The sequence below is a fragment of the Setaria viridis genome, chromosome 9 (genome assembly GCF_005286985.2).
Source record: "Setaria viridis chromosome 9, Setaria_viridis_v4.0, whole genome shotgun sequence".
NCBI lineage: Eukaryota > Viridiplantae > Streptophyta > Magnoliopsida > Poales > Poaceae > Setaria > Setaria viridis.
This window is the reverse complement of record NC_048271.2, coordinates 17872508-17893582: the sequence shown is the minus strand read 5'-3', so window position 1 is coordinate 17893582 and position 21075 is coordinate 17872508. Positions and strand designations below refer to the sequence as shown.

The window sequence follows — 21075 nt, the reverse complement described above, 5'->3', positions numbered from 1 at the left end:
TAAACAACTACAATATTTTACCGACCGACGAACTAAAAGAGGATTTAACGGGGCACATGCCCCCACTCAAATTTTGAACTTATATTTTACTTCAAGAAGCTAATAAAGCTTATTTGCAGTAATGTCCACCCGTAACTAATATTAGTAATGTAAGAATATTAACTCATCCATACACATTGGATATATGGTTGTCCATACTATTTTTGGGTCGCTCACAATTGGCGACAATGTATTGTCGTAGTCCATCATTTCTCTCTGTCGTATTTTCTTGATGAAGACATCTAAAGAGGAAGGGCATGGTTTAACCTATAATAAAAACACAAAATATGTTAAAAAAGATTCTCCGGTAAATACACATTGCAAACATAATAAACAAACACTAAAAAAAGTAGAAATGACAATGCAAAGTAGAAATGCAAGAATTACAGAATTGTGCACATGTTTACTGTATATAAAATATGTTTCAATTTTGTTTTTGAAAGATATATTTTGAAATTAGATAGTTACGAAAACGAGTAGTATCTTGAAGCAGTTGTTCAAATTTATGTGTCTGGTCTGCAACGGATAATGGCGGGCAGGGATGGTGGCGGGTGCGTGAAGCTCCAATGAGATTAGCGGCACTGGCGGAGTACTGTAACAGCGTCGGAGCCGGTAGGCAATGGAGGGCAATGTTAACCAAGCCAGCCCCAACAATTGGATTTCCATATAACTTCATTACCAAATCCAAAAATTTTGAAAATGGAGTAAAAATTCAAAATTCAGATTGCTCTTTTCTATTTTGCATATGGGTTGCCCGGTTGGATGGAGTAGATAATTCTTCCTTGATTCCATGAAAAAAAACCCTCCCCAAATCGTGTTTGCATTTTTCATTGCACACGACTTTTCTTATGTAGAAATAGTCAATTTCTCCGCTAGAACTAGACGGTGGAGGGAGGGTATGGATGGCTGCCGGCCCGTCTGCTGTCTGCAGCCCACCTCCTCTCTTCTCGGGGTGACATGAATGCAACCCACTTCGACGGCTTCCCAAAGAAGACGATCCAGGCAGGCCTAACGCAGCTCGCGGACCCCGAAGAACAGGCCCGGTCCCAGGTCAGCAGCCCACTACAACACAGTCAACAGGCCGGCCGGCCGACACACATCTTGCAAGAATGCACGTTGCAAACTTGCAACTCCGTTAAGCTACCGCCGGCCGCGTCCCCAGTAAAAGAAACTGAGGAGTAACCTCCACTCCAGGGCCCCCTCCTCGCTCGCGTCCTGCCGCCTTGTCGGCGCTCCGCCCCCCATCTCCAGCCAGATCCCCTTCCCCTCCTCACTCCCATTCCCACTCCACTCCCAATCCGAGCCCAGATCCGCGCTAAAATGCTGGGGCGGGCGGCGGGGCTGTCGGGGCCGCGGTGGCGCGGCGGGTCGCTCGACCTGCGCGCCGCGCTGCGGTCGGGGGGCAACCTCCTCTTCGCGCTCTTCGTGGCGGCCGTGCTCGCCTTCACGCTCCTCGCGGCGGTCCACAGCCCCGACGACCCGCTCCTCCACCCGTCCTCGCACCAGCTCACCGACTTCCTCACCTCCTCCACCTCCACCTCCACCTTGCTCACCGACGACTCCGTGCTCCGCACTGGGGAGGATTTCAACGCCTCCTCCTCCGGAGCCGCCGCCGAGGCCGGCGTCGAAGCTGAAATCAAGGAGGCCGTGCCGTTCATCAAGCTCTCCGATGTCGCGTCCGAGGCCGAGAAGGCGGAGCCCGATGCCACGAGGACGGAGCCCGAGGCCGAGCGGGCCGTCACCGTCGACACTGACGTCGGCACGGGCGACGGTGCTGCGGCGGCGACGGCGGAGGAGGAGAATCCCGTCGCGGAGGCGGTTTCCTGCGACACGGAGGCGCCCGTGGACTGCACGGGGGACAGGGACCTCTTCAACCTGCTCATGCGCACAGCCATCGAGCGGTTCCCCGACCTCCACTTCTACCGCTTCGGCCGTCCCGTGGCGGTGCCGGGGAGCCCCATGGAGTGCGACCTCGCCTGGCGCTTCCGCCCCGCCGCCGACGCCATCGGCACCGGCCGGACCACGTACTACAAGGACTACCGCCGCTTCGCGCTCACCCGCGACGTCAACACCTGCACCCTCGTCGTCGACAGCGTGGGCGAATACCACTCGGGTGTAGGTGCCAAGCGCAGTGGCAAGCGCAAGGGAAAGAAGGGGAAGAAGGGAAAGCGTGAGGCACCAGTGACCGACTTTGTGCCGGCCAAGACACAGGTTAGGCTGGACGAGAATGCTGCCAACAATGAGGCTGCCGGGGCTGTGGCCGAGCCGGTGTTTGTTGTTGGTGAGGCTGTCAATGATAGCTTGCCAGTGGTTGCCTCTGAGTCCGAATTCAGCCGCGGAAGGTACCTCATTTACATGGGTGGCGGCGAGAGGTGCAAGAGCATGAACCACTTCATTTGGGGGTTCTTGTGTGCTCTTGGTGAGGCGCAGTTCTTGAACCGGACACTTGTAATGGACCTCAATGTCTGCCTCAATGCACGGTATACTTCAAGTGGCAAGGATGAAGAGAAAGATTTTAGGCTCTACTTTGATTTTGAGCACTTAAAGGAATCAGCATCAGTGATCGATCAGAGTCAGTTCTGGCAAGATTGGGGGAAGTGGCAGAAGAAAGATAGGCTGAAGAACTTCTACACAGAAGACATCAGGATGACCCCGATGAAACTCCGTGATGTGAAGGACACACTGATCATGAGGAAGTTTGGGAATGTTGAGCCGGATAACTACTGGTCACGTGTGTGTGAGGGTGAGACTGAGGGAGTGATCAAGCGCCCATGGCATTTCCTGTGGAAGTCCCGACGCTTGATGGAGATCGTATCTGCCATTTCCTCGCGGATGAACTGGGACTTTGATTCAGTCCATGTTGTGAGAGGGGAGAAAGCACAGAACACACAACTATGGCCAAACCTTGATAGAGATACCTCTCCGGACAGTCTGCTTATGACACTTAATGACAAAGTTGGTGCTGGCCGGTATTTGTACATCGCTACCGATGAGCCTGACAAATCGTTCTTTGACCCACTTAAGGAAAAGTATAAGACACGCTTCCTGGATGATTTCAAGGACTTGTGGGATGAGAATAGTGAGTGGTTTACTGAAACTAAGGAGCTGAGCAACGGTAAACCGGTGGAGTTTGATGGGTACATGAGGGTTGCAGTTGACACTGAGGTGTTTCTGAGGGGCAAGAGGCATCTGGAGACATTCAACGACCTTACACGCGATTGCAAGGATGGCGTGAATACATGCCCAGCTTCCTCCTGAACATCTGGTGGACTAAGGTGAGCTGATATTCTGAAATATTATGCTTTACAGAATATTTCCAACATTGTCGTTGGTGACTCGCACCTGTGCCTTGTTGTAGTTAGGCAGCCGGTATCAGCATTTTTATACCTCTATTGCTGATTTTGTGTGTCCCGATTCCGCTAGTCTGTTGAGTTAATGAGTTGGACTTGTGCTGAAACAACTAGTTGATGATACCTTGTTGCAGCTGTGTTTTGTCATCACGATCATGTTACTTTCCATTCTCTAAATGTTATGTGTTTTGGCATTTGTTGTCTTCTACATAAATCAAGTTCAATCAATGTAACGCGAATATCAGTTACTCAAGAGCCATGTGAGGATTAACACCAGTTCTTTTTAGATAATGTGACTAAGACCAATTAAGTTCATGTATTCCTTACCATTCCATTTTAGGTGATTGAATTTGTATGCATTTCTTGAGTGTGCTGAAAACCAGGAAACCTTTCTTCCCTGAGCTGGAAAGTAGAAACTTATGCTGTCCAGTCTGTTGTATTAATGGGATACTTAAGCCTTGAGCTGCAGTAGTCAGTAATGGAGTGGTCATATCCACTTCTGGGTCTTAATAAGGGGGTGTTTGGATACTAGGTGCTAAACTTTAGCAGTGTCACATCGGATGTTCGGATGCTAATTAGCAGGACTAAACATGAGCTAATTATAAAACTAATTGCAGAACCCTATGCTAATTCGCGAGAAGAATCTATTAAGCCTAATTAATCCATCATTAGCAAATGGTTACCGTAGCATCACATTGTCAAATCATGGACTAATTAGGCTTAATAGATTCATCTCACGAATTAGACTCCATCTGTGCAATTAGTTTTGTAATTAGCTTATGTTTAATACTTCTAATTAGCATCCAAACATCCGATGTGACATGTGCTAAACTTTAGTGGGGTGTATCCAAACACCTCCTAAGTATATGCCCTCCTAAGTATATGCCGTTTCTGTTGAAAACCAATCTGTGTAGCTGCACACACTCGTTGCATGTTCATCAGAAATTTTAGCAACATGACAGATTGACAGTAAGGTTGGCATACTTCACATCCCCTTCCATGCCAAAACCCTGCATTTGCATTGCTCCTTTCAGAAGTAAGTCACTGCCCCTTGATTTTGTGTTTGTGGTTTTGGGCCTGTGATGATGATGCAGCATGGGCGAGCGGGATGGGTATGAGCGCTTCATATGGCACGGATGTTGAACAAGTCCTGTGAGCATTCGTTTCGCCTTTTCTTTTCTTTCTTTTTTTTTTGGCTTTAGCCCTATGTTTAGTCATAGCTCTCAAGCGCGTGGCTACGTCTTTCGGTGGTCTTCAGCTCGCCGCGTGCGTCGATCGCGTGGGAAATGGGTCGTACGGAGTGGACTCGTAGTTGTGGAAATTTGTTCGTGGTGCGAGTGTAGGAGGCCACACAGGCCACAGCCTGAATGTACAGTCCTTTCAATTCAGGGATACAAGTCGCAGGACGCTGCCCCATCGCAAATTCGCAGCCCAACACCAGGTGTCCGTCGTGCTCGCGTACATTGGGTTCAAATCTGAGCTGTGAATGCACGCAAATACGAGGAATATCTGGTTTGGTGCGGTGAAGCGGCAACGTTTTCTGACCTTGTATTGCTGAATTTAAAGGATCATGTGTACAGATCGTGGGCTTTATGGCCTCCTGGGCTTACGCCATGAACGAACACCCTGTGCAAGGCGCAAACGACGCCCGCGTTGAACTGAAGATGCACGCGACCGTTAGAAATGGCTTTGCACTCAACTAATGGCCCGTTTGGATAGACGAAGGGCCCATTTGATCTAGAGGTTAAATTTTAGTCAAATAAAAATTAGCACATGATGATCCAAATAGTAGGGCTAAATGTGAGCTCAAAATTAGCCAACCTTCCGACTATACTTTAGTCTATTAGCCCTCTAAACTTAGCTAATGAAGGCTAATTTCAGACCGTAGATGCTAAAATACCATCCACTAAAGAACGAGGCGTAGCAGCAGGTTCCATCAATGGTAGAATGGACTTTGATCAGTAGTGGGCTAAAAATTAGTCCGATATCCAAATAAGATCGGGCTAATTCTAGCCAGCTAAAGTTTAGATATCTGTTTAGACATCTGTTGGCGCTAAAAGTCAGCCGATTGACTCTCAGCGTCGGACACACGACCCGGGAGAATCTGCTTAGCTCCTGTTCGGGTAATCGCCCTAGTGCGGTTCGCGCGGCGTGCCAGCCAATCTGACCTGTTGATTGGTAAGGAGAAAACGTGTCAAATTCCAGGAGTTGCGATCGGCTAAGGTTCCGATCTCGAAGAAGCGTATCAGCGAATCGGCCGATTTACTATAAAAAGGTAATCGGCTATGGTACAGCCGACAACTAGGCAGCGGTTATGAAGAAAACTACTGGAGTAATCTAAATAACGCTACAGGAGCAATACTTGAAATAGATCTAATCGGCTACGCAAAATTAATAGATGAAAATAACGATAAATAAGCCGAAAGTTCTAATCTCAAGCTGGGTAACTGGTGATAAAACTAGAACAACAGGTAAAACCTAGAATTCTAGTAAATATCGATAATTGGTGAATAAATCTAAACGAAACGATAGCGACGCGCCCGAAGTTAAAGCTTAGATGTTACTCGATAAACGGAACTTACAGAATCGGCCGGAGATCGTGTCGATGCAGTCCTGCCAACCCGTATGAACTCGTGAAAGAAGAAAAGTATTGACGAAGTCACCGACTTGAAAGTAAAGTGCGAAGAAATAGTAGATTGTTGTATTGATTTGATGTGTTGTTTACAGATCTTTAAAGGTGGCTATTTATAGCCTGTTACAACCAACTTCTTAACCGACTAGGATCTATCTCTAATTTTAAACGAAAATAAATATTTACAAGTACAACTCGTATCGGAGTTGGTTGTTGCACTCCTGCGGGCCAATCCCCCCTCATCTTCTCTTTTGCGACTCACTTTAAGCCCATATTAGCCCAATTGCTCCAGCCTCTTAATCGGCTAATTCCTACCAACTCCGTCCGCCAAAACACTGCAGCGCCAATCGGCCGATCTCCAACTGTAGCACCAATCGTGACTTTTTCAACTTGCTGCATCGTCTAATCCTTTCCCCTATTTGACGCTGATTCCATACGTGTCAAAATTTAACGTCAACAACATCTAAACTTTAGCCGGATAAAATTAGCTCCATCCTATTTGGAGCTAGGGCTAATTAGCCCTATGTATTGATCAAAGTCCATCATACCTTTAATGTAGTGGGGTCCGTTGCAATACATTTCTGTGCTGCTCGTTCTTTGGTCGGACGCGATTTTGATCTTTTGGCATTCGTAGTCTGAAATTCGCATCATTAGTGAACTAAAATTAGTGAGGTGGGGTAGCTAATTTTCAATCCACCTTTAGGTCCTTTGTTTGGATGATCGGAGGCTAATTTTTAGCGGACTAACTTTAGTCCCGGAATTAAACGCAGCTAAGAAAAAGGAAATGAATGCGCACGATACCTGTTCAACTAACACCCTGTAAAACTTGCTGCGCTTACTTGATGTTGTTGAGGCCGATCTCAGAACGAAGGTCTTGAAACTTCATGTGGGCTACTGCCCAAGTGTGCCCGGTGAAAACGTCACTTGTTCCAGTGAACTCGACGTCGATCTGGCCTTGTCCTTGCACACTCCTGGATCGGATGAGATGAGACATTGTGTCAATGGGCTTGCTCCTATCATAATACGTCGGGCTACGAAACTGACTGCCGATGTACATTGCTGAGTTTAAAGGACTAGGAACGAGCAGCCCGTGCGTGGCGCAGCTAGACCCGCTCCTGCGCGAACGACGAGCTCAGCAGAAGACACGCGCAAGACTTGCTCAACAGCATCGAGCCATCGAGCATCAACTGATAACTGCTTTGCCCGGACCCGGGTGGGAGGACCTCAAAAGGGCGGCCCCGGCCCGTGGCGATCGCGGGCCTCCATCATCACTGCCGCTCGAGACCCATCGGCAAAAATCGGAGAGATCCAACAAGGCGCGCACCACACCAGCCAAAAAAAAAAAGCGGCGTGCATGTGTCATGGCATGCTGTAAGATGGAAATGGCCTCTATTATTTTCCCCGCTTTCGCCCCACCGGCGTCGATCGGCCGTTCGACTTGTCATTTGTCACGAGGAGCCAAAGTGTTTCCATAATACTACCAAACTATATTTGGCTGCCGATCAAGTGCGCCTCTGCTGGCCACGTACACATGCTTGTTGCTGAACAACTGGAAAGAAAAGAACTGATCAGAGGTGGTTGTAGTGCCAAGTTTAGTCGACCCACGCCGTGTACCCGTTCGTTCGCTCGCCGTCTCCGACTGTTCATCGCTCAATTATTAGCTGTTGAACGAAGAAGCGGGCTGCCAGCTTGTGGTCTCGTCTCGTGGAGTTGTGGTCGATCTGCCCGAGTACATCCCCATTACCAATATATCAGTCCTCCCCGTAGCGATATCTGGCACGGCATATCCATCAGCCCGGACATTTGTGCAAACGCGGAGTTGCGGACCGCGACGCGCGAACAACTCGCCGCCCGGGTGGTCTTGAATATGGGCTTTATTAGAGCGCCGTCCGTGCCAATCCCTCAGCACCTTGCATGCGGTCCTTGCGTGCATAGGTGTTGAGATTAGACTGAGACAGGCCTTGAGGGTGGTACGTGGTGTGTATAATATAATGGATTGGATTGGATTGCATTGAGCTATATATTGAGTACAAGTAAGATTTTTCCGGATACATATGGCAATCTACGATACATACATACATACATACATACATACATACATACATACATACATACATACATACATACATACATATATATATATATACACACACACCCCCCAAATACACTCTAACAGTCGGTGTCAGCTCCGAATTAAGATAGGTGTTTGGAGCACAACGTAGATACTACCAAATACACTCTAACAGTCGGTGTCAGCTCCGAACTAAGATAGGTGTTTGGAGCACAACGTGGATGATCCGATGGCCGGCGGCCTAGACTAAACTTGGCATTACCCTGAAGCGAAGTTTTATGTTTCTTTTCCATTTCCTTTTCGTTGGAGACCAGGCCGAGCTCGTTGCAGCGTGTGTGATTTGTGAACACCATCTCGGTGAGCTTGTTCGGACTGATTCCAGCTTTCCAAATCTGTGGTAGTACTAGCGGTACCTCTACTAGTACTCAAGAACGTCAAATCCTGATAAGCTGTTGCCCTCACCCAAAAAAAAAAAAATCTGGATAAGCTGTTGACCGTGGCTTCTCCAGCCAATTAGCCTAAGGGCCCGTTTGGACCAGGTTGGATTTTCATAATCCAAAATTCAGAATCGGGAGCTCCTCCAAACAGGTTAGATTCTATTCTAGCTCAAATTTTAGAATCTAAATTTTGAATTCTGTGAATTCCAAAAGGTCCTCAAGGGTTGATTTTGGAATCAGATTTTGAAATCTAGGAATTCAAACAAGTCCATCCAAATTTTGTCCTAAATCCAGATTTTGAAAATCCATCCAAAATCTAGATTTTCAGAATCCATAATTGGATCCAAACGGGCCAAAATCCAAAATCCGAAGCTCCTCCAAACAGGTTAGATTCCAGCTCAAATTTCAGAATCTAGATTTTGGATTATGTGAATTCCAAAATTCCTCAAGGGTTGATTTTGGAATCAGATTTTGAAATCTAAGTTCATTCAGATTTTGTCCAGAATCCAAATTTTGAAAATCCATCCAGAATCTAGATTTTCAGGATCCATAATCGGATCCAAACGGGCCTAAGATTGCGTCACTCGTGAGATCATCTTCGTTTGTGGGAGCAGATCAGTAAAATCTGTCCGCCTCCTTCCCGGCACCGTTTCCTCAACTCCGGCGCGCTGGCCCACATGTCAGCCACACAGTGCCCGTCACCGCGCCGGCCCGGCCCCGCTACCCCACTCTCCACTCTCCAGTACCCAGTCGCTCCCACCGCTCGCACTAGCACCAGGCGCCGGCCGAGCAGCCGCAGGCGCAGCCGCAGCGGGGAGTCAGCGCAGCGGTAGTTGGGGGCGTGCGCGCGCGCGCGGCCCCGTGCTCTCCGCCTCCTCCAGTCCTCCACTCCACCCCCGTCCCGTTCCTGCGCCACCGCCTATATAAAAACTCGGCGCCCCGTGCCGCGCTCACCTCCATCCCCAGACGCAGCCACCGCTTCGGTCAAACGAGGCTGTCTCCGCCGCGCTGCCTGCGAAGATCCTTTTGAGCAAGAGAAGCGGCGGAGACCGCGGGACTGAGGAGGGGAGGGAGAGAGATGGAGGCTAGGTACGCGGCGCTGCGGCGCGCGACGGAGGAGGTGGCGGCGGTGGACGCGCACGCGCACAACCTGGTGGAGCTCGGCTCCGCGTTCCCCTTCGCCCGCTGCTTCTGCGAGGCCGACGGCGACGCGCTCGCGCTCGCGCCCCACTCCCTCTCCTTCAAGGTACGCCTCCGCGCCCATCGCTTCCCGCGACCGCCGCCGGGACTCCTCCCGGCCGCTCTCCGGTCCTCTGCTTTGGCCGCTCCCCACGCTCTTGCAGCTCGCTACTACCTCCGTACTGATGGTACCCGGTAGCAGCATATTCGAAATCGTGGCATTAATGGGAGCCTGTAGGCTGGGCTACCGTGCTAGATTGTGTCTGTTACGGTGTTCGTTGCTAGCAGATTTTATTAGTTCTGGCAGTTTCTGAAATCTCTCCTGAATGTCACTAGTACTTTGGATCGACTCCAAAAATGATTCGGAAAGGTGTCGAGCAGTCATGATTTGGATGCGTTTGTTCATACTAATGCTAACTGAGAAATGCTTCTATTAATCTACTCCCTCCATTTCAAATTATACAAACATCTATAAATTTATAAAAGATAAAACGATCTACAATTTGGGATACAATTTGGGATGGAAGGAGTAGTTTGGGACGGAGGGAGAGGTTGTATGGGAGGGTAGGACGGTAGGCGTGCTGTTTCAGGGCACAGATACAGGTATGCAAATTTACTACTGGAATCTTTCAAAAAAAAAATTTACCACTGGCAGTCGATTTTAGCACAATATGCTGAACTCGTCGCTTTCAGCAGCGCCATGCAGATGGCAGCAGCTTTTATGGTCTGCCTTGCCGTTTCGCAGTGGGACACTGGGACGTGGTGTCGTGGTAGCAGTGTAGGAGTAGGCCTTTCCCCGGTCTCTACTCTCTTTACCCTTGTGACTTGTGAGTGATGGATGATCATGGTCATGGCATGGGTTGCGGAGTGATGGCTGCGTACTTGGGAACCGGAACGGTGTGCTGTTGCTGCTACGGTACTATTACAGTATTGCTTGCTAGGCGCTTGACGAGCTGCTTGGTCTCTTTAGCAAACTTCTTGGTGCTGGCCTGGAATGCCCAGCCAAGTGTCCGTGGACTCATGTGATGTGGGGCATTTTCTCAGCCACTTTTGTCCCTGGTTCTCTGCCCCAATTGTCTTTGTCCTTGCCATGGGACTACTGTAGCACTTTGTAACGTGTTTTTATTAGACTTTTCTTTCTATCGAGCGTGGGGGAATCTAATTCAGGGCAGGTGGCGCGTGGATGTACTCTGTATTTGTTGACTTCTTGTTACAAGGCACCTAAGAGTGCACTTTCAGAGCTCATTACATCCTTGGAACCTCATGAAATGCAGAGAAGCCTTAGGGACATTGCTGCATTGTACAACTGCGAAGCCTCACTTGAGAAGGTAGAGGAGTTCAGGAAAGCTGAAGGATTGAAATCGATTGCCTCGAAATGCTTCCAAGCTGCCAACATATCTGCCATCCTTATAGATGATGGCATACCATTTGACAAAATGCTAGATTTGGAGTCCCACAAGGCATTTGCTCCTATAGTTAGCAGAGTTCTGAGAACAGAAAGGCTAGCAGAAACAATCATCAACGACGTGAGTGTATTTCTCTTGTTTCTCTCTCAACAAGGTGTTACTTCGTTTCTTTCTATTCATATGTTTTTTTATACTAAATGGCAATTTGCTTGGGAAGAATTTACTTTAACAAAATAGCACAACCATTCGTTACAGAACTAGTGACCTAGATGACATTTTGATCCTGAAATATAAGATCTGCTACCGGTTTGGTTACTTTTTAATGAGCAATGTTTGGTCAATTTGCGCAATTACCATTTTCAGGAGTCATTCAGTGGATCAAGCTGGACACTGGACTCATTCATTGAAAGCTATGTAACTAAGCTTAAGTCATATCCTTCAGATTCCTGATAGGCTGATACCTTTTCAGATTAATTGGATTATTTTCCTTTAGTTCCTTTTGATTTATGAATATCCTTAACTTATTGCTCACAGTGTGTAACCAAATTGTTGCATTGAAAAGCATAGCTGCATATAGAAGTGGCTTAGAGATCAATCCCAATGTTAGCAAGACTGATGCAGAGGATGGTCTTCGAAAGGAGCTAACAGGTAAGCACTTTTTTGTTGTCATGGAAATAAAACGCCTAAAACAAGCTCAAATTTTACAATTACATTCCTCCATATTTTTTCAGGTCCTAGGCCAATTCGGATTACAAACAAGAACCTGATTGACTATCTATTTGTCTGCAGTCTTGAAATTGCTGTGTCGTTTAACCTACCAGTGCAGATTCACACAGGGTGACGACAGTTTTACCCCTAGTATGAAAGCAATGTTATGTTTGAGTTGTTTCAATATCTCAAATAAATAAACTACTATATAATTTTCAGTTTTGGAGACAAGGACCTAGACTTGCGAAAGTGCAACCCACTACATTTGCGTGGTGTTCTTGAGGATAAAAGATTTGCTAAGTGCCAACTTGTTCTTTTACATGCTTCTTATCCCTTTTCAAAGGAAGCTTCTTACCTTGCATCTGTTTACTCCCAGGTAGATCGTCATTTTATCATATTTATATATTTTGTTTTCATGGATTCTAACCATCTGAAACAAACCAAAATCAGGTCTATCTTGATTTTGGCTTGGCGATTCCAAAACTTAGTGTTCAAGGAATGACATCATCACTGAAAGAGCTTCTGGAGCTAGCTCCCATAAAGAAGGTAAAGCGTCCATCTTGTGGATAACAGTTTCTAGAAAAGTTCAAGTGCTGAAATAAATCCACATTTTACCTCATGATCCAGTATTGCTGAAAGACGGAACTGAGTTTTATCCTCCCATCACTATGTATATTATTGTTTGTATTTTACTGTGTACTCTCTCTAGACTAGCACGATGAAGCATAATAAACACAGAAAATGCTGCAGTAACAAGAAAGGTTCCAGAGTTCAAGTAGATACCTCCAGTTAGATATACGGGGCCATCTTATTTTCCCCAGAAGTGACCCCAGCATGTTATAGGCAGGCCTTGTTACTCTGAGTTGTAACTGCTTTTGAACGTGGCAACTCTTTGATTATAGACATATAACTGAAGCGTTTTAAGATACCTAGAAGTATCATATCTTCTGACTGCTAGTACTAGTACACAACTGGTTCCTGCCAATAGTGGTTCTTCAGGATATCTATTCTTGGAGCTGTCTATAGAAATTTAGTGCTGCTTAGTAGAGCTTCCATCTTAGACATTACAGGTTTGGAAGTATCTTGTTCCTACTTTGTGCCAGTGGCGAAGCTAGAGCAAAATTGAGGGGGGTGCGCCACTTTACCACTAGTACAGTGATACCAATGCACTTTCTCCATATCGAATATTTGTTGCTGTTGAATTTTCTTCGCAATACCATCTTATTCAAAAATTTATTGTAAATATATGAAAAGATAAGTTATTGTTAAAGTACCTTTGATGATAAAATAAGTCGCACACAAAATAAAATGGTACTTACATAATTTTTTGAATAAGATGAATGGTTAAACATCGTGACTAAAAGTCTAGCAGCGACAAATAATTCGATATGGAGGTAGTAAATAGCACTAAAAGTATTCAAAAGTCACTAATGACATTGTTAATGTAAAGGAAGAGGAGAAGATAAAAAATCACGAATAGAAGATGTTGGACATTAGGTGAACAAAGCATCTGACATCTCATACTTTATTGTACTATAAACTAGCTGTTAGGCTTAAGCTTAACGGTTTCATCCATTTATCTATCATTATTAGATTAATACATACAAATGTCAAAGCGATAACATAAATTCAAATACTCCCTTCAAATTTATTCTCTCTTAAGTGAAATAATTCCGTTACAATTCTCCAATTCTTTTTCGCAAGAATCCAAAAATTGAATCTAAAACCAGCAGTTATTTTTTCAACATATAACATGCGGCCTAACACTATATTGCACGGTATTTACTACAACAGAAGAACCTGGAACCCTACAGTCTACAGATCAACAAAAGCTACTACTCACTAGATAAGCAACCCATTTTTTGGCTCCTGCCAAACCAGTGGTCATACAATGAAACATTATTTTGCAAAATTGGATGCTTTTACTGGAAAAAGATAAAGAGACAATATAATTTAGTAGTTTAGAACTTCCAAAACAAACAACATTTGAGCAGCCGAGTGGCCCATCTGGAGGTATCGTGATGGCTTCAGCGTGGGTGGGAAACGAGCAAAGGGAGTGAATAGGAAAGCTCTAGATGTGGAGGATTGATGGATAATTGATATGTACACAATCATGCATGCTGAGCTGAACGCTGCCTCGCTCACAGACCAGAGAACACGCTGACACGGCTGTGGCCTTGGGGGGTGCATAGAGTTGGACTTAGGGGGGTGCATATGGGGTAAAACAAGATGGTTAGCTCTTACTTTTGTTTTTGGCGTGGGTGCATTTGCACCCCCACAAACTATATTGAGCTTCGCCCCTGCTTTGTGCTACCAACATCTAATCTACTGATGTTAGTCCTTTTCTGTAATATTCAGTATCATACCACCTTAGTAACATAACTCCATTTTGATTCATTCTAGAAATATCCTGATGAATGTGACTGTGCCATTGCCATTTAGATACGAGCAACCTAATCATTTCCAATTTTGAAGGTACACTTTGCTTGGTATTTCTAATTTACAATCATTTTCAGGTCATGTTCAGTACAGATGGATATGCTTTTCCAGAGACATATTATCTAGGTACATTCATCATCTTAACTAGTTCATAAGATGATTGAGGAGCTCTGCATATCAGTACAAATGTTAAACATCTTCTCAGAAACCAAGGTTTGCGAATGGTAGCTTACATTAGGATAGAACAAAAATACTTTTCGACTAATAACAATGGATTCGAAAGGAAACTTTTGGTTCATGAAATTTTGATTTATAGATATGATTGCTATGGCTTGTACTTAAAACCATGGACAGGCGTACCTAAATATTTGATATCTATTCAATATATTTGTTTAATGTTTCATTTGTTAATTCATAATGCACTGATTTACAGGTGCAAATAGGTCGCGGGATGTTGTTTATCGTGTCCTAGCTGCCGCATGTGAAGACGGAGACCTTAGCATTCAGGAAGCGATCGAAGCAGTTGAGGACATATTTAGAAGAAATGCATTGCATCTATATAAGTTAAATGTTGCCAATGGGTCAATTAATCATGAAACTGCCATAGCTGGTGACAGTGTGTCATTGTCTTCTGTTGAGGAAGACATTCTCTTCGTCCGAATTATCTGGAGCGATGCTTCTGGTCAACATAGATGCCGTGTAAGCATACATTTTCTGACCACTACCATAATTAGCATGATGTGAAGTGTTGATCACTTCTCTAGGTTCATGGATCAAAAGTTTTCTGTTAGTTTTTCCTCATGAAAAAAGGTTATTAGTTAGTTTTTGTCTTGCACTGTCATCTGCTCTATATACAGTTATACACGATTGTTAACATCATGTTTTATTCACTTTTCAAAGAATTGTGCTTTCAGGTTGTTCCAGCTGGACGGTTTTATGAGGTTACAAGGAATAAGGGTGTTGGTCTGACTTTTGCAGCAATGGGAATGACTTCATTTTGTGATGGCCCAGCAGATGGGACTAACCTTACTGGTGTAGGCGAGATCAGACTTGTACCAGATATGCCAACACTTCTGAGGCTCCCATGGTATTTCCAATTGCTTTGAGCATTTTCTTCAGTATTCAGTACTTTTTTCATATGAACTCCACCAATCTAGGAGGAACAAGGTGGCATTGTAATTGTAAACATGAAGAAAAAGGCACCCAAATTTGTGTCGAAGAGGACTTGAACCTGGGTGGCAGGGTGGGCACACCCACACTATCCACCAATTGATCTAGGACCAGTTCCTTTTCCTTCTTCAGTACTTTTTTCAGTTGATACATCCATTGTGACACTGGTTTTCGTTCTTATTTGTTTTCTTGTCTTGTGCTTAGTCTTGTTTCCACATCAATGATATGCTGATTTACATTCTACTGATTTGTCTCTCTCATTTTTATACGTTTGAAGTTTCTATGTTATTTATATTGATAATTGCTCCAAGAACAAGGGGTGTCATTTCTTAAAATATTGTGGTAGCCTCATTCCTTCACTAGTAATCTCCTACTATATTCTTATGAAATAAAAATATAAATTGTGTTAGAACTCTAAAAATCAATTGATACATCATGGCTAAGACCTAAGAGTGTTCTATTTACTTGTTTAGGTGGTATAAATTTGTCGAATGCATTAAGACATCATTTTTATGCTTTTAAATAGTATATCTAATTATCTATTAAAATTGGCTTAACTATGCTAATATAAACTGTATCTAGAAGATTCACTTCTAATTATGTTAATGGATTACTCTTGCCGCAAGGTCAATGCATGAGGAAATGGTGATGGCTGACATGCACATAAGGCCCGGAGAAGCCTGGGAATACTGTCCTAGAAATGCCTTAAGGAAAGTCACAAAAGTTCTGTTAGATGAGTTCAATGTGGTAAGAATAAATCCACACTTCCTCCTGTGTATATTTTCAAAGGCCGTTTTGGTCTCATAGATTCTAAAGTGCATTTGTTTTGTTATTTATGCTTAGTTATTTATCCTTTCAGACAATGAAGGCAGGTTTTGAAAATGAATTTTTTCTTCGCAGAAAATTAGTAAGGTAGCTTTCCCTGACTATATCGTATTGAAAATGTTTCAAGGAAACTTTTTATTCTTTACGGGATCCTAATAGAAAAGCTTTGCAGTGATGGAGTTGAGCAATGGGTTCCATATGATAATACCAATTACTGCTCAACTTCAGCATTTGATGGCGCATCATCTATATTACAAGAAATATATTCTTCTCTCAAAGCTTCAAACATTGTGGTTGAGCAGGTAACTGCTTTTACCTTTCTCCTGTGCAACATTTGATATCAAACTGATTGGTTCATTTGCAAATATTTATTGATTGTTTCTTTTACCTCTACTTTTACCTCTACCGCTCCCCTCAAAAAAAAAAACAGTTGCATGCTGAAGCTGGAAAAGGCCAGTTTGAGATAGCCTTAAAGTATATCTTGTGCACTCTTGCGGCTGACAAACTGATATATGCCCGTGAGACTATTAAATCAGTTGCTCGAAAGCATGGACTGCTAGCAACATTTCTTCCAAAGTAAGTTATTGGATAGACATAGATATTGTTTCCCATCTCTTTCTGTCTCTCTGCAGATAGGTCTTCCCATTTCAAGTTTCAACATATTGTAGTTAGATGATGGAGACCAGCTTCCTCTTTCTTCAATATTATGTGATCATAGGTGAAAAACTATCAAGTGAAAATAAACTAACAATTCAGTACATTAAACATAAACGATTTATATACCAGCTCTGAAGAATGGTTTTATCTGTTTACATTGTTTTGTGCCAGAAGCAATATATGTGAACAGATGGGCCAGGCAATAGAGAGTTGAAACTCTTTTGGTACTTGAATGGAGCTGAAATGAGCTATATTTGATTTGAAACTAGTGTATCTGGTAACTGATCCTTCCTTTTGCCTCAACACTTTCCAGGCCTGATTTGAATGATATTGGATCTGGTTCTCATGTGCATCTGAGTTTGTGGGAGAACGACCAGAATGTTTTCATGGGGTCAAGTACAGATAATTTCCATGGAATGTCAAATACTGGAGAAAAGTTCCTTGCTGGAGTTTATCATCATCTTTCATCAATCTTGGCATTTACTGCTCCTCACCCAAATAGGTAATGTCTTCTGTTAAAGCTTCTGAGAATGTCCTGTAATACAATTGAAATTTGGATGCAGTGTTTGTTTCTCACATAAGCTGCATGGTATTTACAAGATATCAATTCATATATTTAGAAGGCTTGATTTGCTATTTGTCTAACAAAATACGAGGATACCGATGCAACCATTTCAAATCAGTATGTTATGTGCCACTATTTAAAAATGGTGTTCACTTGATCTTTTGTCTATAGCTACGACCGGATTCAGCCAAATACATGGAGTGGAGCTTATCTATGCTGGGGGAAAGAGAATAGGGAGGCTCCATTGAGAACTGCATGCCCACCTGGTGTGCCTCTTGATTTAGTCAGCAACTTTGAGATCAAATCCTTCGATGCATGCGCAAATCCGCACTTGGGTCTTGCTGCCATCGTTGCTGCCGGCATTGATGGGCTAAGGAGAGGCCATAAGTTGCCAGAACCAATTGGTATGAATATCTTTTACTGCTTGACCTTTTTTTTTCCTGTTGGCCATAGTTCCCAAAATTTGCGTTTCGGCCGTAGCATTTGGAAATAATCCTTACAATCATTTTTGAACCTTTGGTCTGATAACTGTTCTGCTCGGTGCTCGCGTTGTTTGCAGAATCAAACCCTGCAGATTACGCTTCCAAACTCAAAAGGCTACCGCAGAACCTACAGGAATCTGTACAATCGCTTGCTGCAGATAAGGTTCTGCACGAATTAATTGGTGATAAACTTGTCACGGCCGCTATAGCTATACGGAAGGTCAGCATTGTTTAATATCTCTTTTGTTGATGTTCTTCTTTGTACTAAAATATTTGGATTATCTCACCGTTCTGCCATTTTTTCCCTGCAGGCTGAGATCGATCACTATGCGAAGAATCCTGGGGCATTTAACGATCTCATCTACCGGTACTAGGGCAAAAGAATGAAAATGGGGGACTACGTTTTTAGACGTGACAAGTGGTTTAACCGTATGACCAACTGAGAGACTACGTGGAAGAATTAATATTGTTTGATTTCGAACTCTCTTGTCATGTCACTGAACTTTCTCTTATCGAATAAACTTGTGTTAAAATCAAGGAAAAAAAAAGGATAGGCGCATGCAAACCCTTCACTATTTGAGTGAAGGGACGGAGCCTTGTGCAGTTGTGCTAAATTCTGGTGTGGACTTGCCACAAGGCCTCGTGGGCATCTTTTTCCCATCACCTTGTCCTCTTCTCAGACACCTCCCTTGCTTATTTTATTCCTCTGGTGGTTTCATGACACTTACACCTCATAATAGCAATTTGCTAATAACATTAATATAATTTATTATAATCCCGGCCAAGAAGGCCCTCTTTGGTAGGGCTTCGGGAGGGGTTTCTCCACCAGCTTCACCCGAAGTCCTACCAAACAACAGTAGCGCAAACGGCTTCGGGGAAAAAGCCCCTGAAATCCCGTTGACTGGAGTCAAGAGACGGAGCGAGAGCTAAAAAAACTGGCGCGAGAGTCAAAAAAATCGGCTTCCCGCGGCTTCTTCCCCTCCCGCAGCTGCTCCAGTAGCATGTACTCCTTAAATACACGAAAATTACACTCAAAATGCCATTCTGTGCAAGATTGAACTAACTAAGAACTCTGCGGCCCGCTGCCCGCTGGACCTGCCATGGCTGACCTTAGCGCGCGGCCTGGCAGCCCCGGGGTTGCAGCAATGCGGTGGCGTTAGAGTAGCAGGGAGCCCATGACGCAGGGCCGCGAGATAGCGCTATGGCGGGGTTGGAGCAGCAGAGGAGCGCGCGCAGCATGGGGGCGAAGCAGCGCGGCGCGACGGACTTGAAGTAGTGCGGCGCGCCAGGGAGCGGAGGAAGTGATGCGGATGAAAGAGACGGACGAGCAGGACCGAAGAAGATAAGGTTGCCAGCGCCAGGGAGTAGATAAAGAAGGGAGAAAAATAAGAATAAAGAAGGGAGAAAAATAAGAAAATTAAGAATAAAGGAAGGGAGGAAAAAAAAGAAAATGAATGGAGAAAAAAGTAAAAAAGAAAAATAAGGAAGAAAAAAAAGACCTCTCACGTAGTAGCTTTATGGGTAGATAGCACATTTCACTCTCATATTTATTTTTTAAATTTCTAATGAACTCAAATTTTGAACTAATGCTAATCATCCAATTTATCAATTCAAACAATCCACATAGCTAAGGGTATATAGGACATTTGATCTCTCACATCCATTCCTAAGAATACAGGAGAAACCGTTTTGCCAAACATTTTATAGAACGGCTTTAGTTCCAACGGAGAAGCTGCTTCACCAGAGAAGCTGCAGCCGGAGCCATTTCAGCCACAACCACAGCCCTGCCAAACGAGCTCTAAGTCTTTTAGCGTGCCCCCGTAGCAGCCGTATGATCAGCTGCACCTCTGCTTCTTTTGACACTAGTCGTGTAGCTGCGGCTCATATGCAATGTTTTCAAATCGTTAGATCGAGCAAGTCAACCACCCTATCCAGGGCAATCTACGGCCTAGTAGGTTGCCACTTTGAGCAAAATACCTGCATGTGCAAGTTAAAAATGGGACACGGCAGTCCATAGCTTAGTCAGTTACCACTTTAAAGCAGACTACCTATATCTGCAAGTGAAAATTGGAAAATACAAACAATCAAGTAGAGCACAGAGCTGAATAAACTAGAAATTTTTCCTCTCCCACTCGTGCTCAGCGAATGGTGGCAGCTGCAAATCGGGCTAGGTAAAGAACCGATCAGATGTGGGCTAGGTAGTAGGCTTACTACTGAGCTGAAGCCCAAGTCATATACTCCTGAGCTAGTCGCTTGACTAGACATGCCAGATTAGTCATGACTAATCGATGATTAGTCGCTTGACCAGTTGACAAGGTAATATAATCGAATCGAATTCCCTAGTCAATGTCCAGAGACCGATTTCTCGATTAATCATTGATAAATCGTGATTAATCGAGCAATTTAAAAATACAGCTCATATGTCACGTGTCGCACCCGCCGTGTTTAGATAAAACTTAAAAGCCAAATTTTACCAGAGTTAGCCACAATTTGCTGCATCAGATACCACCAGCATAGTATTTTTTAAAAAAACTGTACAGCGGAGGAGACCCCCACTATGAAAAGATATATTAAAAAATAGAATAAACTGTACAACACACAGCAAAAAGGGGTACCAGAGTACCCTAAAAGGGAAAAAACTTCATAAAAAGAGCTAAACAAGCTATGCTAAATTAGATCAACCCAGTTGAGGAAAGATTGTTTGGTACTTTCTTTAATTATGTGAACTTGGAATCTGGCCTCATCCACAAAGTGCGAGACCCAAGAATTTAGGGATGGACGTTTTCCTTGAAAAGTTAGAGCATTCCTTTGCTTCTAGATGTGCCAAGCAGCTATGATAAAGATCTCCATGAAGAAAGGGTTATGGAACATGTCTTTTGCAGTCTTCAACATCATGTAGAATGGAAGTTGAGGTGTCATTGAAGGCCAATTTTGTTCCAGCAGGCTGAACTAAAGCTGCTGGTGAAGAATAAGTGATAGGTAGTTTCCTCCACATTGTTGTTGCACAGTACGTAGTTATAGTTGCCACCATTGATAATGAAGTTTTTTCGTTTCAGAAGGTTTTTTTATTCAGTCTGTCCATCAAGAGAAGCCTTGAGAAGACTCGAAGTTTGTT

The 21075-nt window shown here is 44.2% G+C and overlaps 2 protein-coding genes across 2 annotated transcripts; both read left to right on the top strand.

Annotated features, from left to right (window-relative positions):
* The first annotated feature begins 1213 nt into the window (after window positions 1-1213).
* On the top strand, window positions 1214-3642 carry LOC117838991 (uncharacterized). The gene has a single exon (XM_034719212.2). The coding sequence runs from the start codon at window positions 1360-1362 to the stop codon at window positions 3295-3297; it is 1938 nt and encodes a 645-aa protein (XP_034575103.1). The 5' UTR covers window positions 1214-1359; the 3' UTR covers window positions 3298-3642.
* Window positions 3643-9330: 5688 nt separating this feature from the next.
* On the top strand, window positions 9331-18620 carry LOC117838512 (uncharacterized). The gene is made up of 18 exons (XM_072290705.1): window positions 9331-9775; window positions 10983-11234; window positions 11478-11546; window positions 11648-11762; window positions 11846-11951; window positions 12042-12198; window positions 12273-12368; window positions 14339-14387; window positions 14695-14960; window positions 15176-15348; window positions 16058-16178; window positions 16291-16343; window positions 16429-16558; window positions 16687-16832; window positions 17227-17415; window positions 17650-17882; window positions 18038-18180; window positions 18272-18620. Exons 1-18 carry the CDS (start codon window positions 9608-9610, stop codon window positions 18332-18334), a joined length of 2529 nt encoding a protein of 842 aa, XP_072146806.1. The 5' UTR covers window positions 9331-9607; the 3' UTR covers window positions 18335-18620.
* Window positions 18621-21075: the final 2455 nt, after the last annotated feature.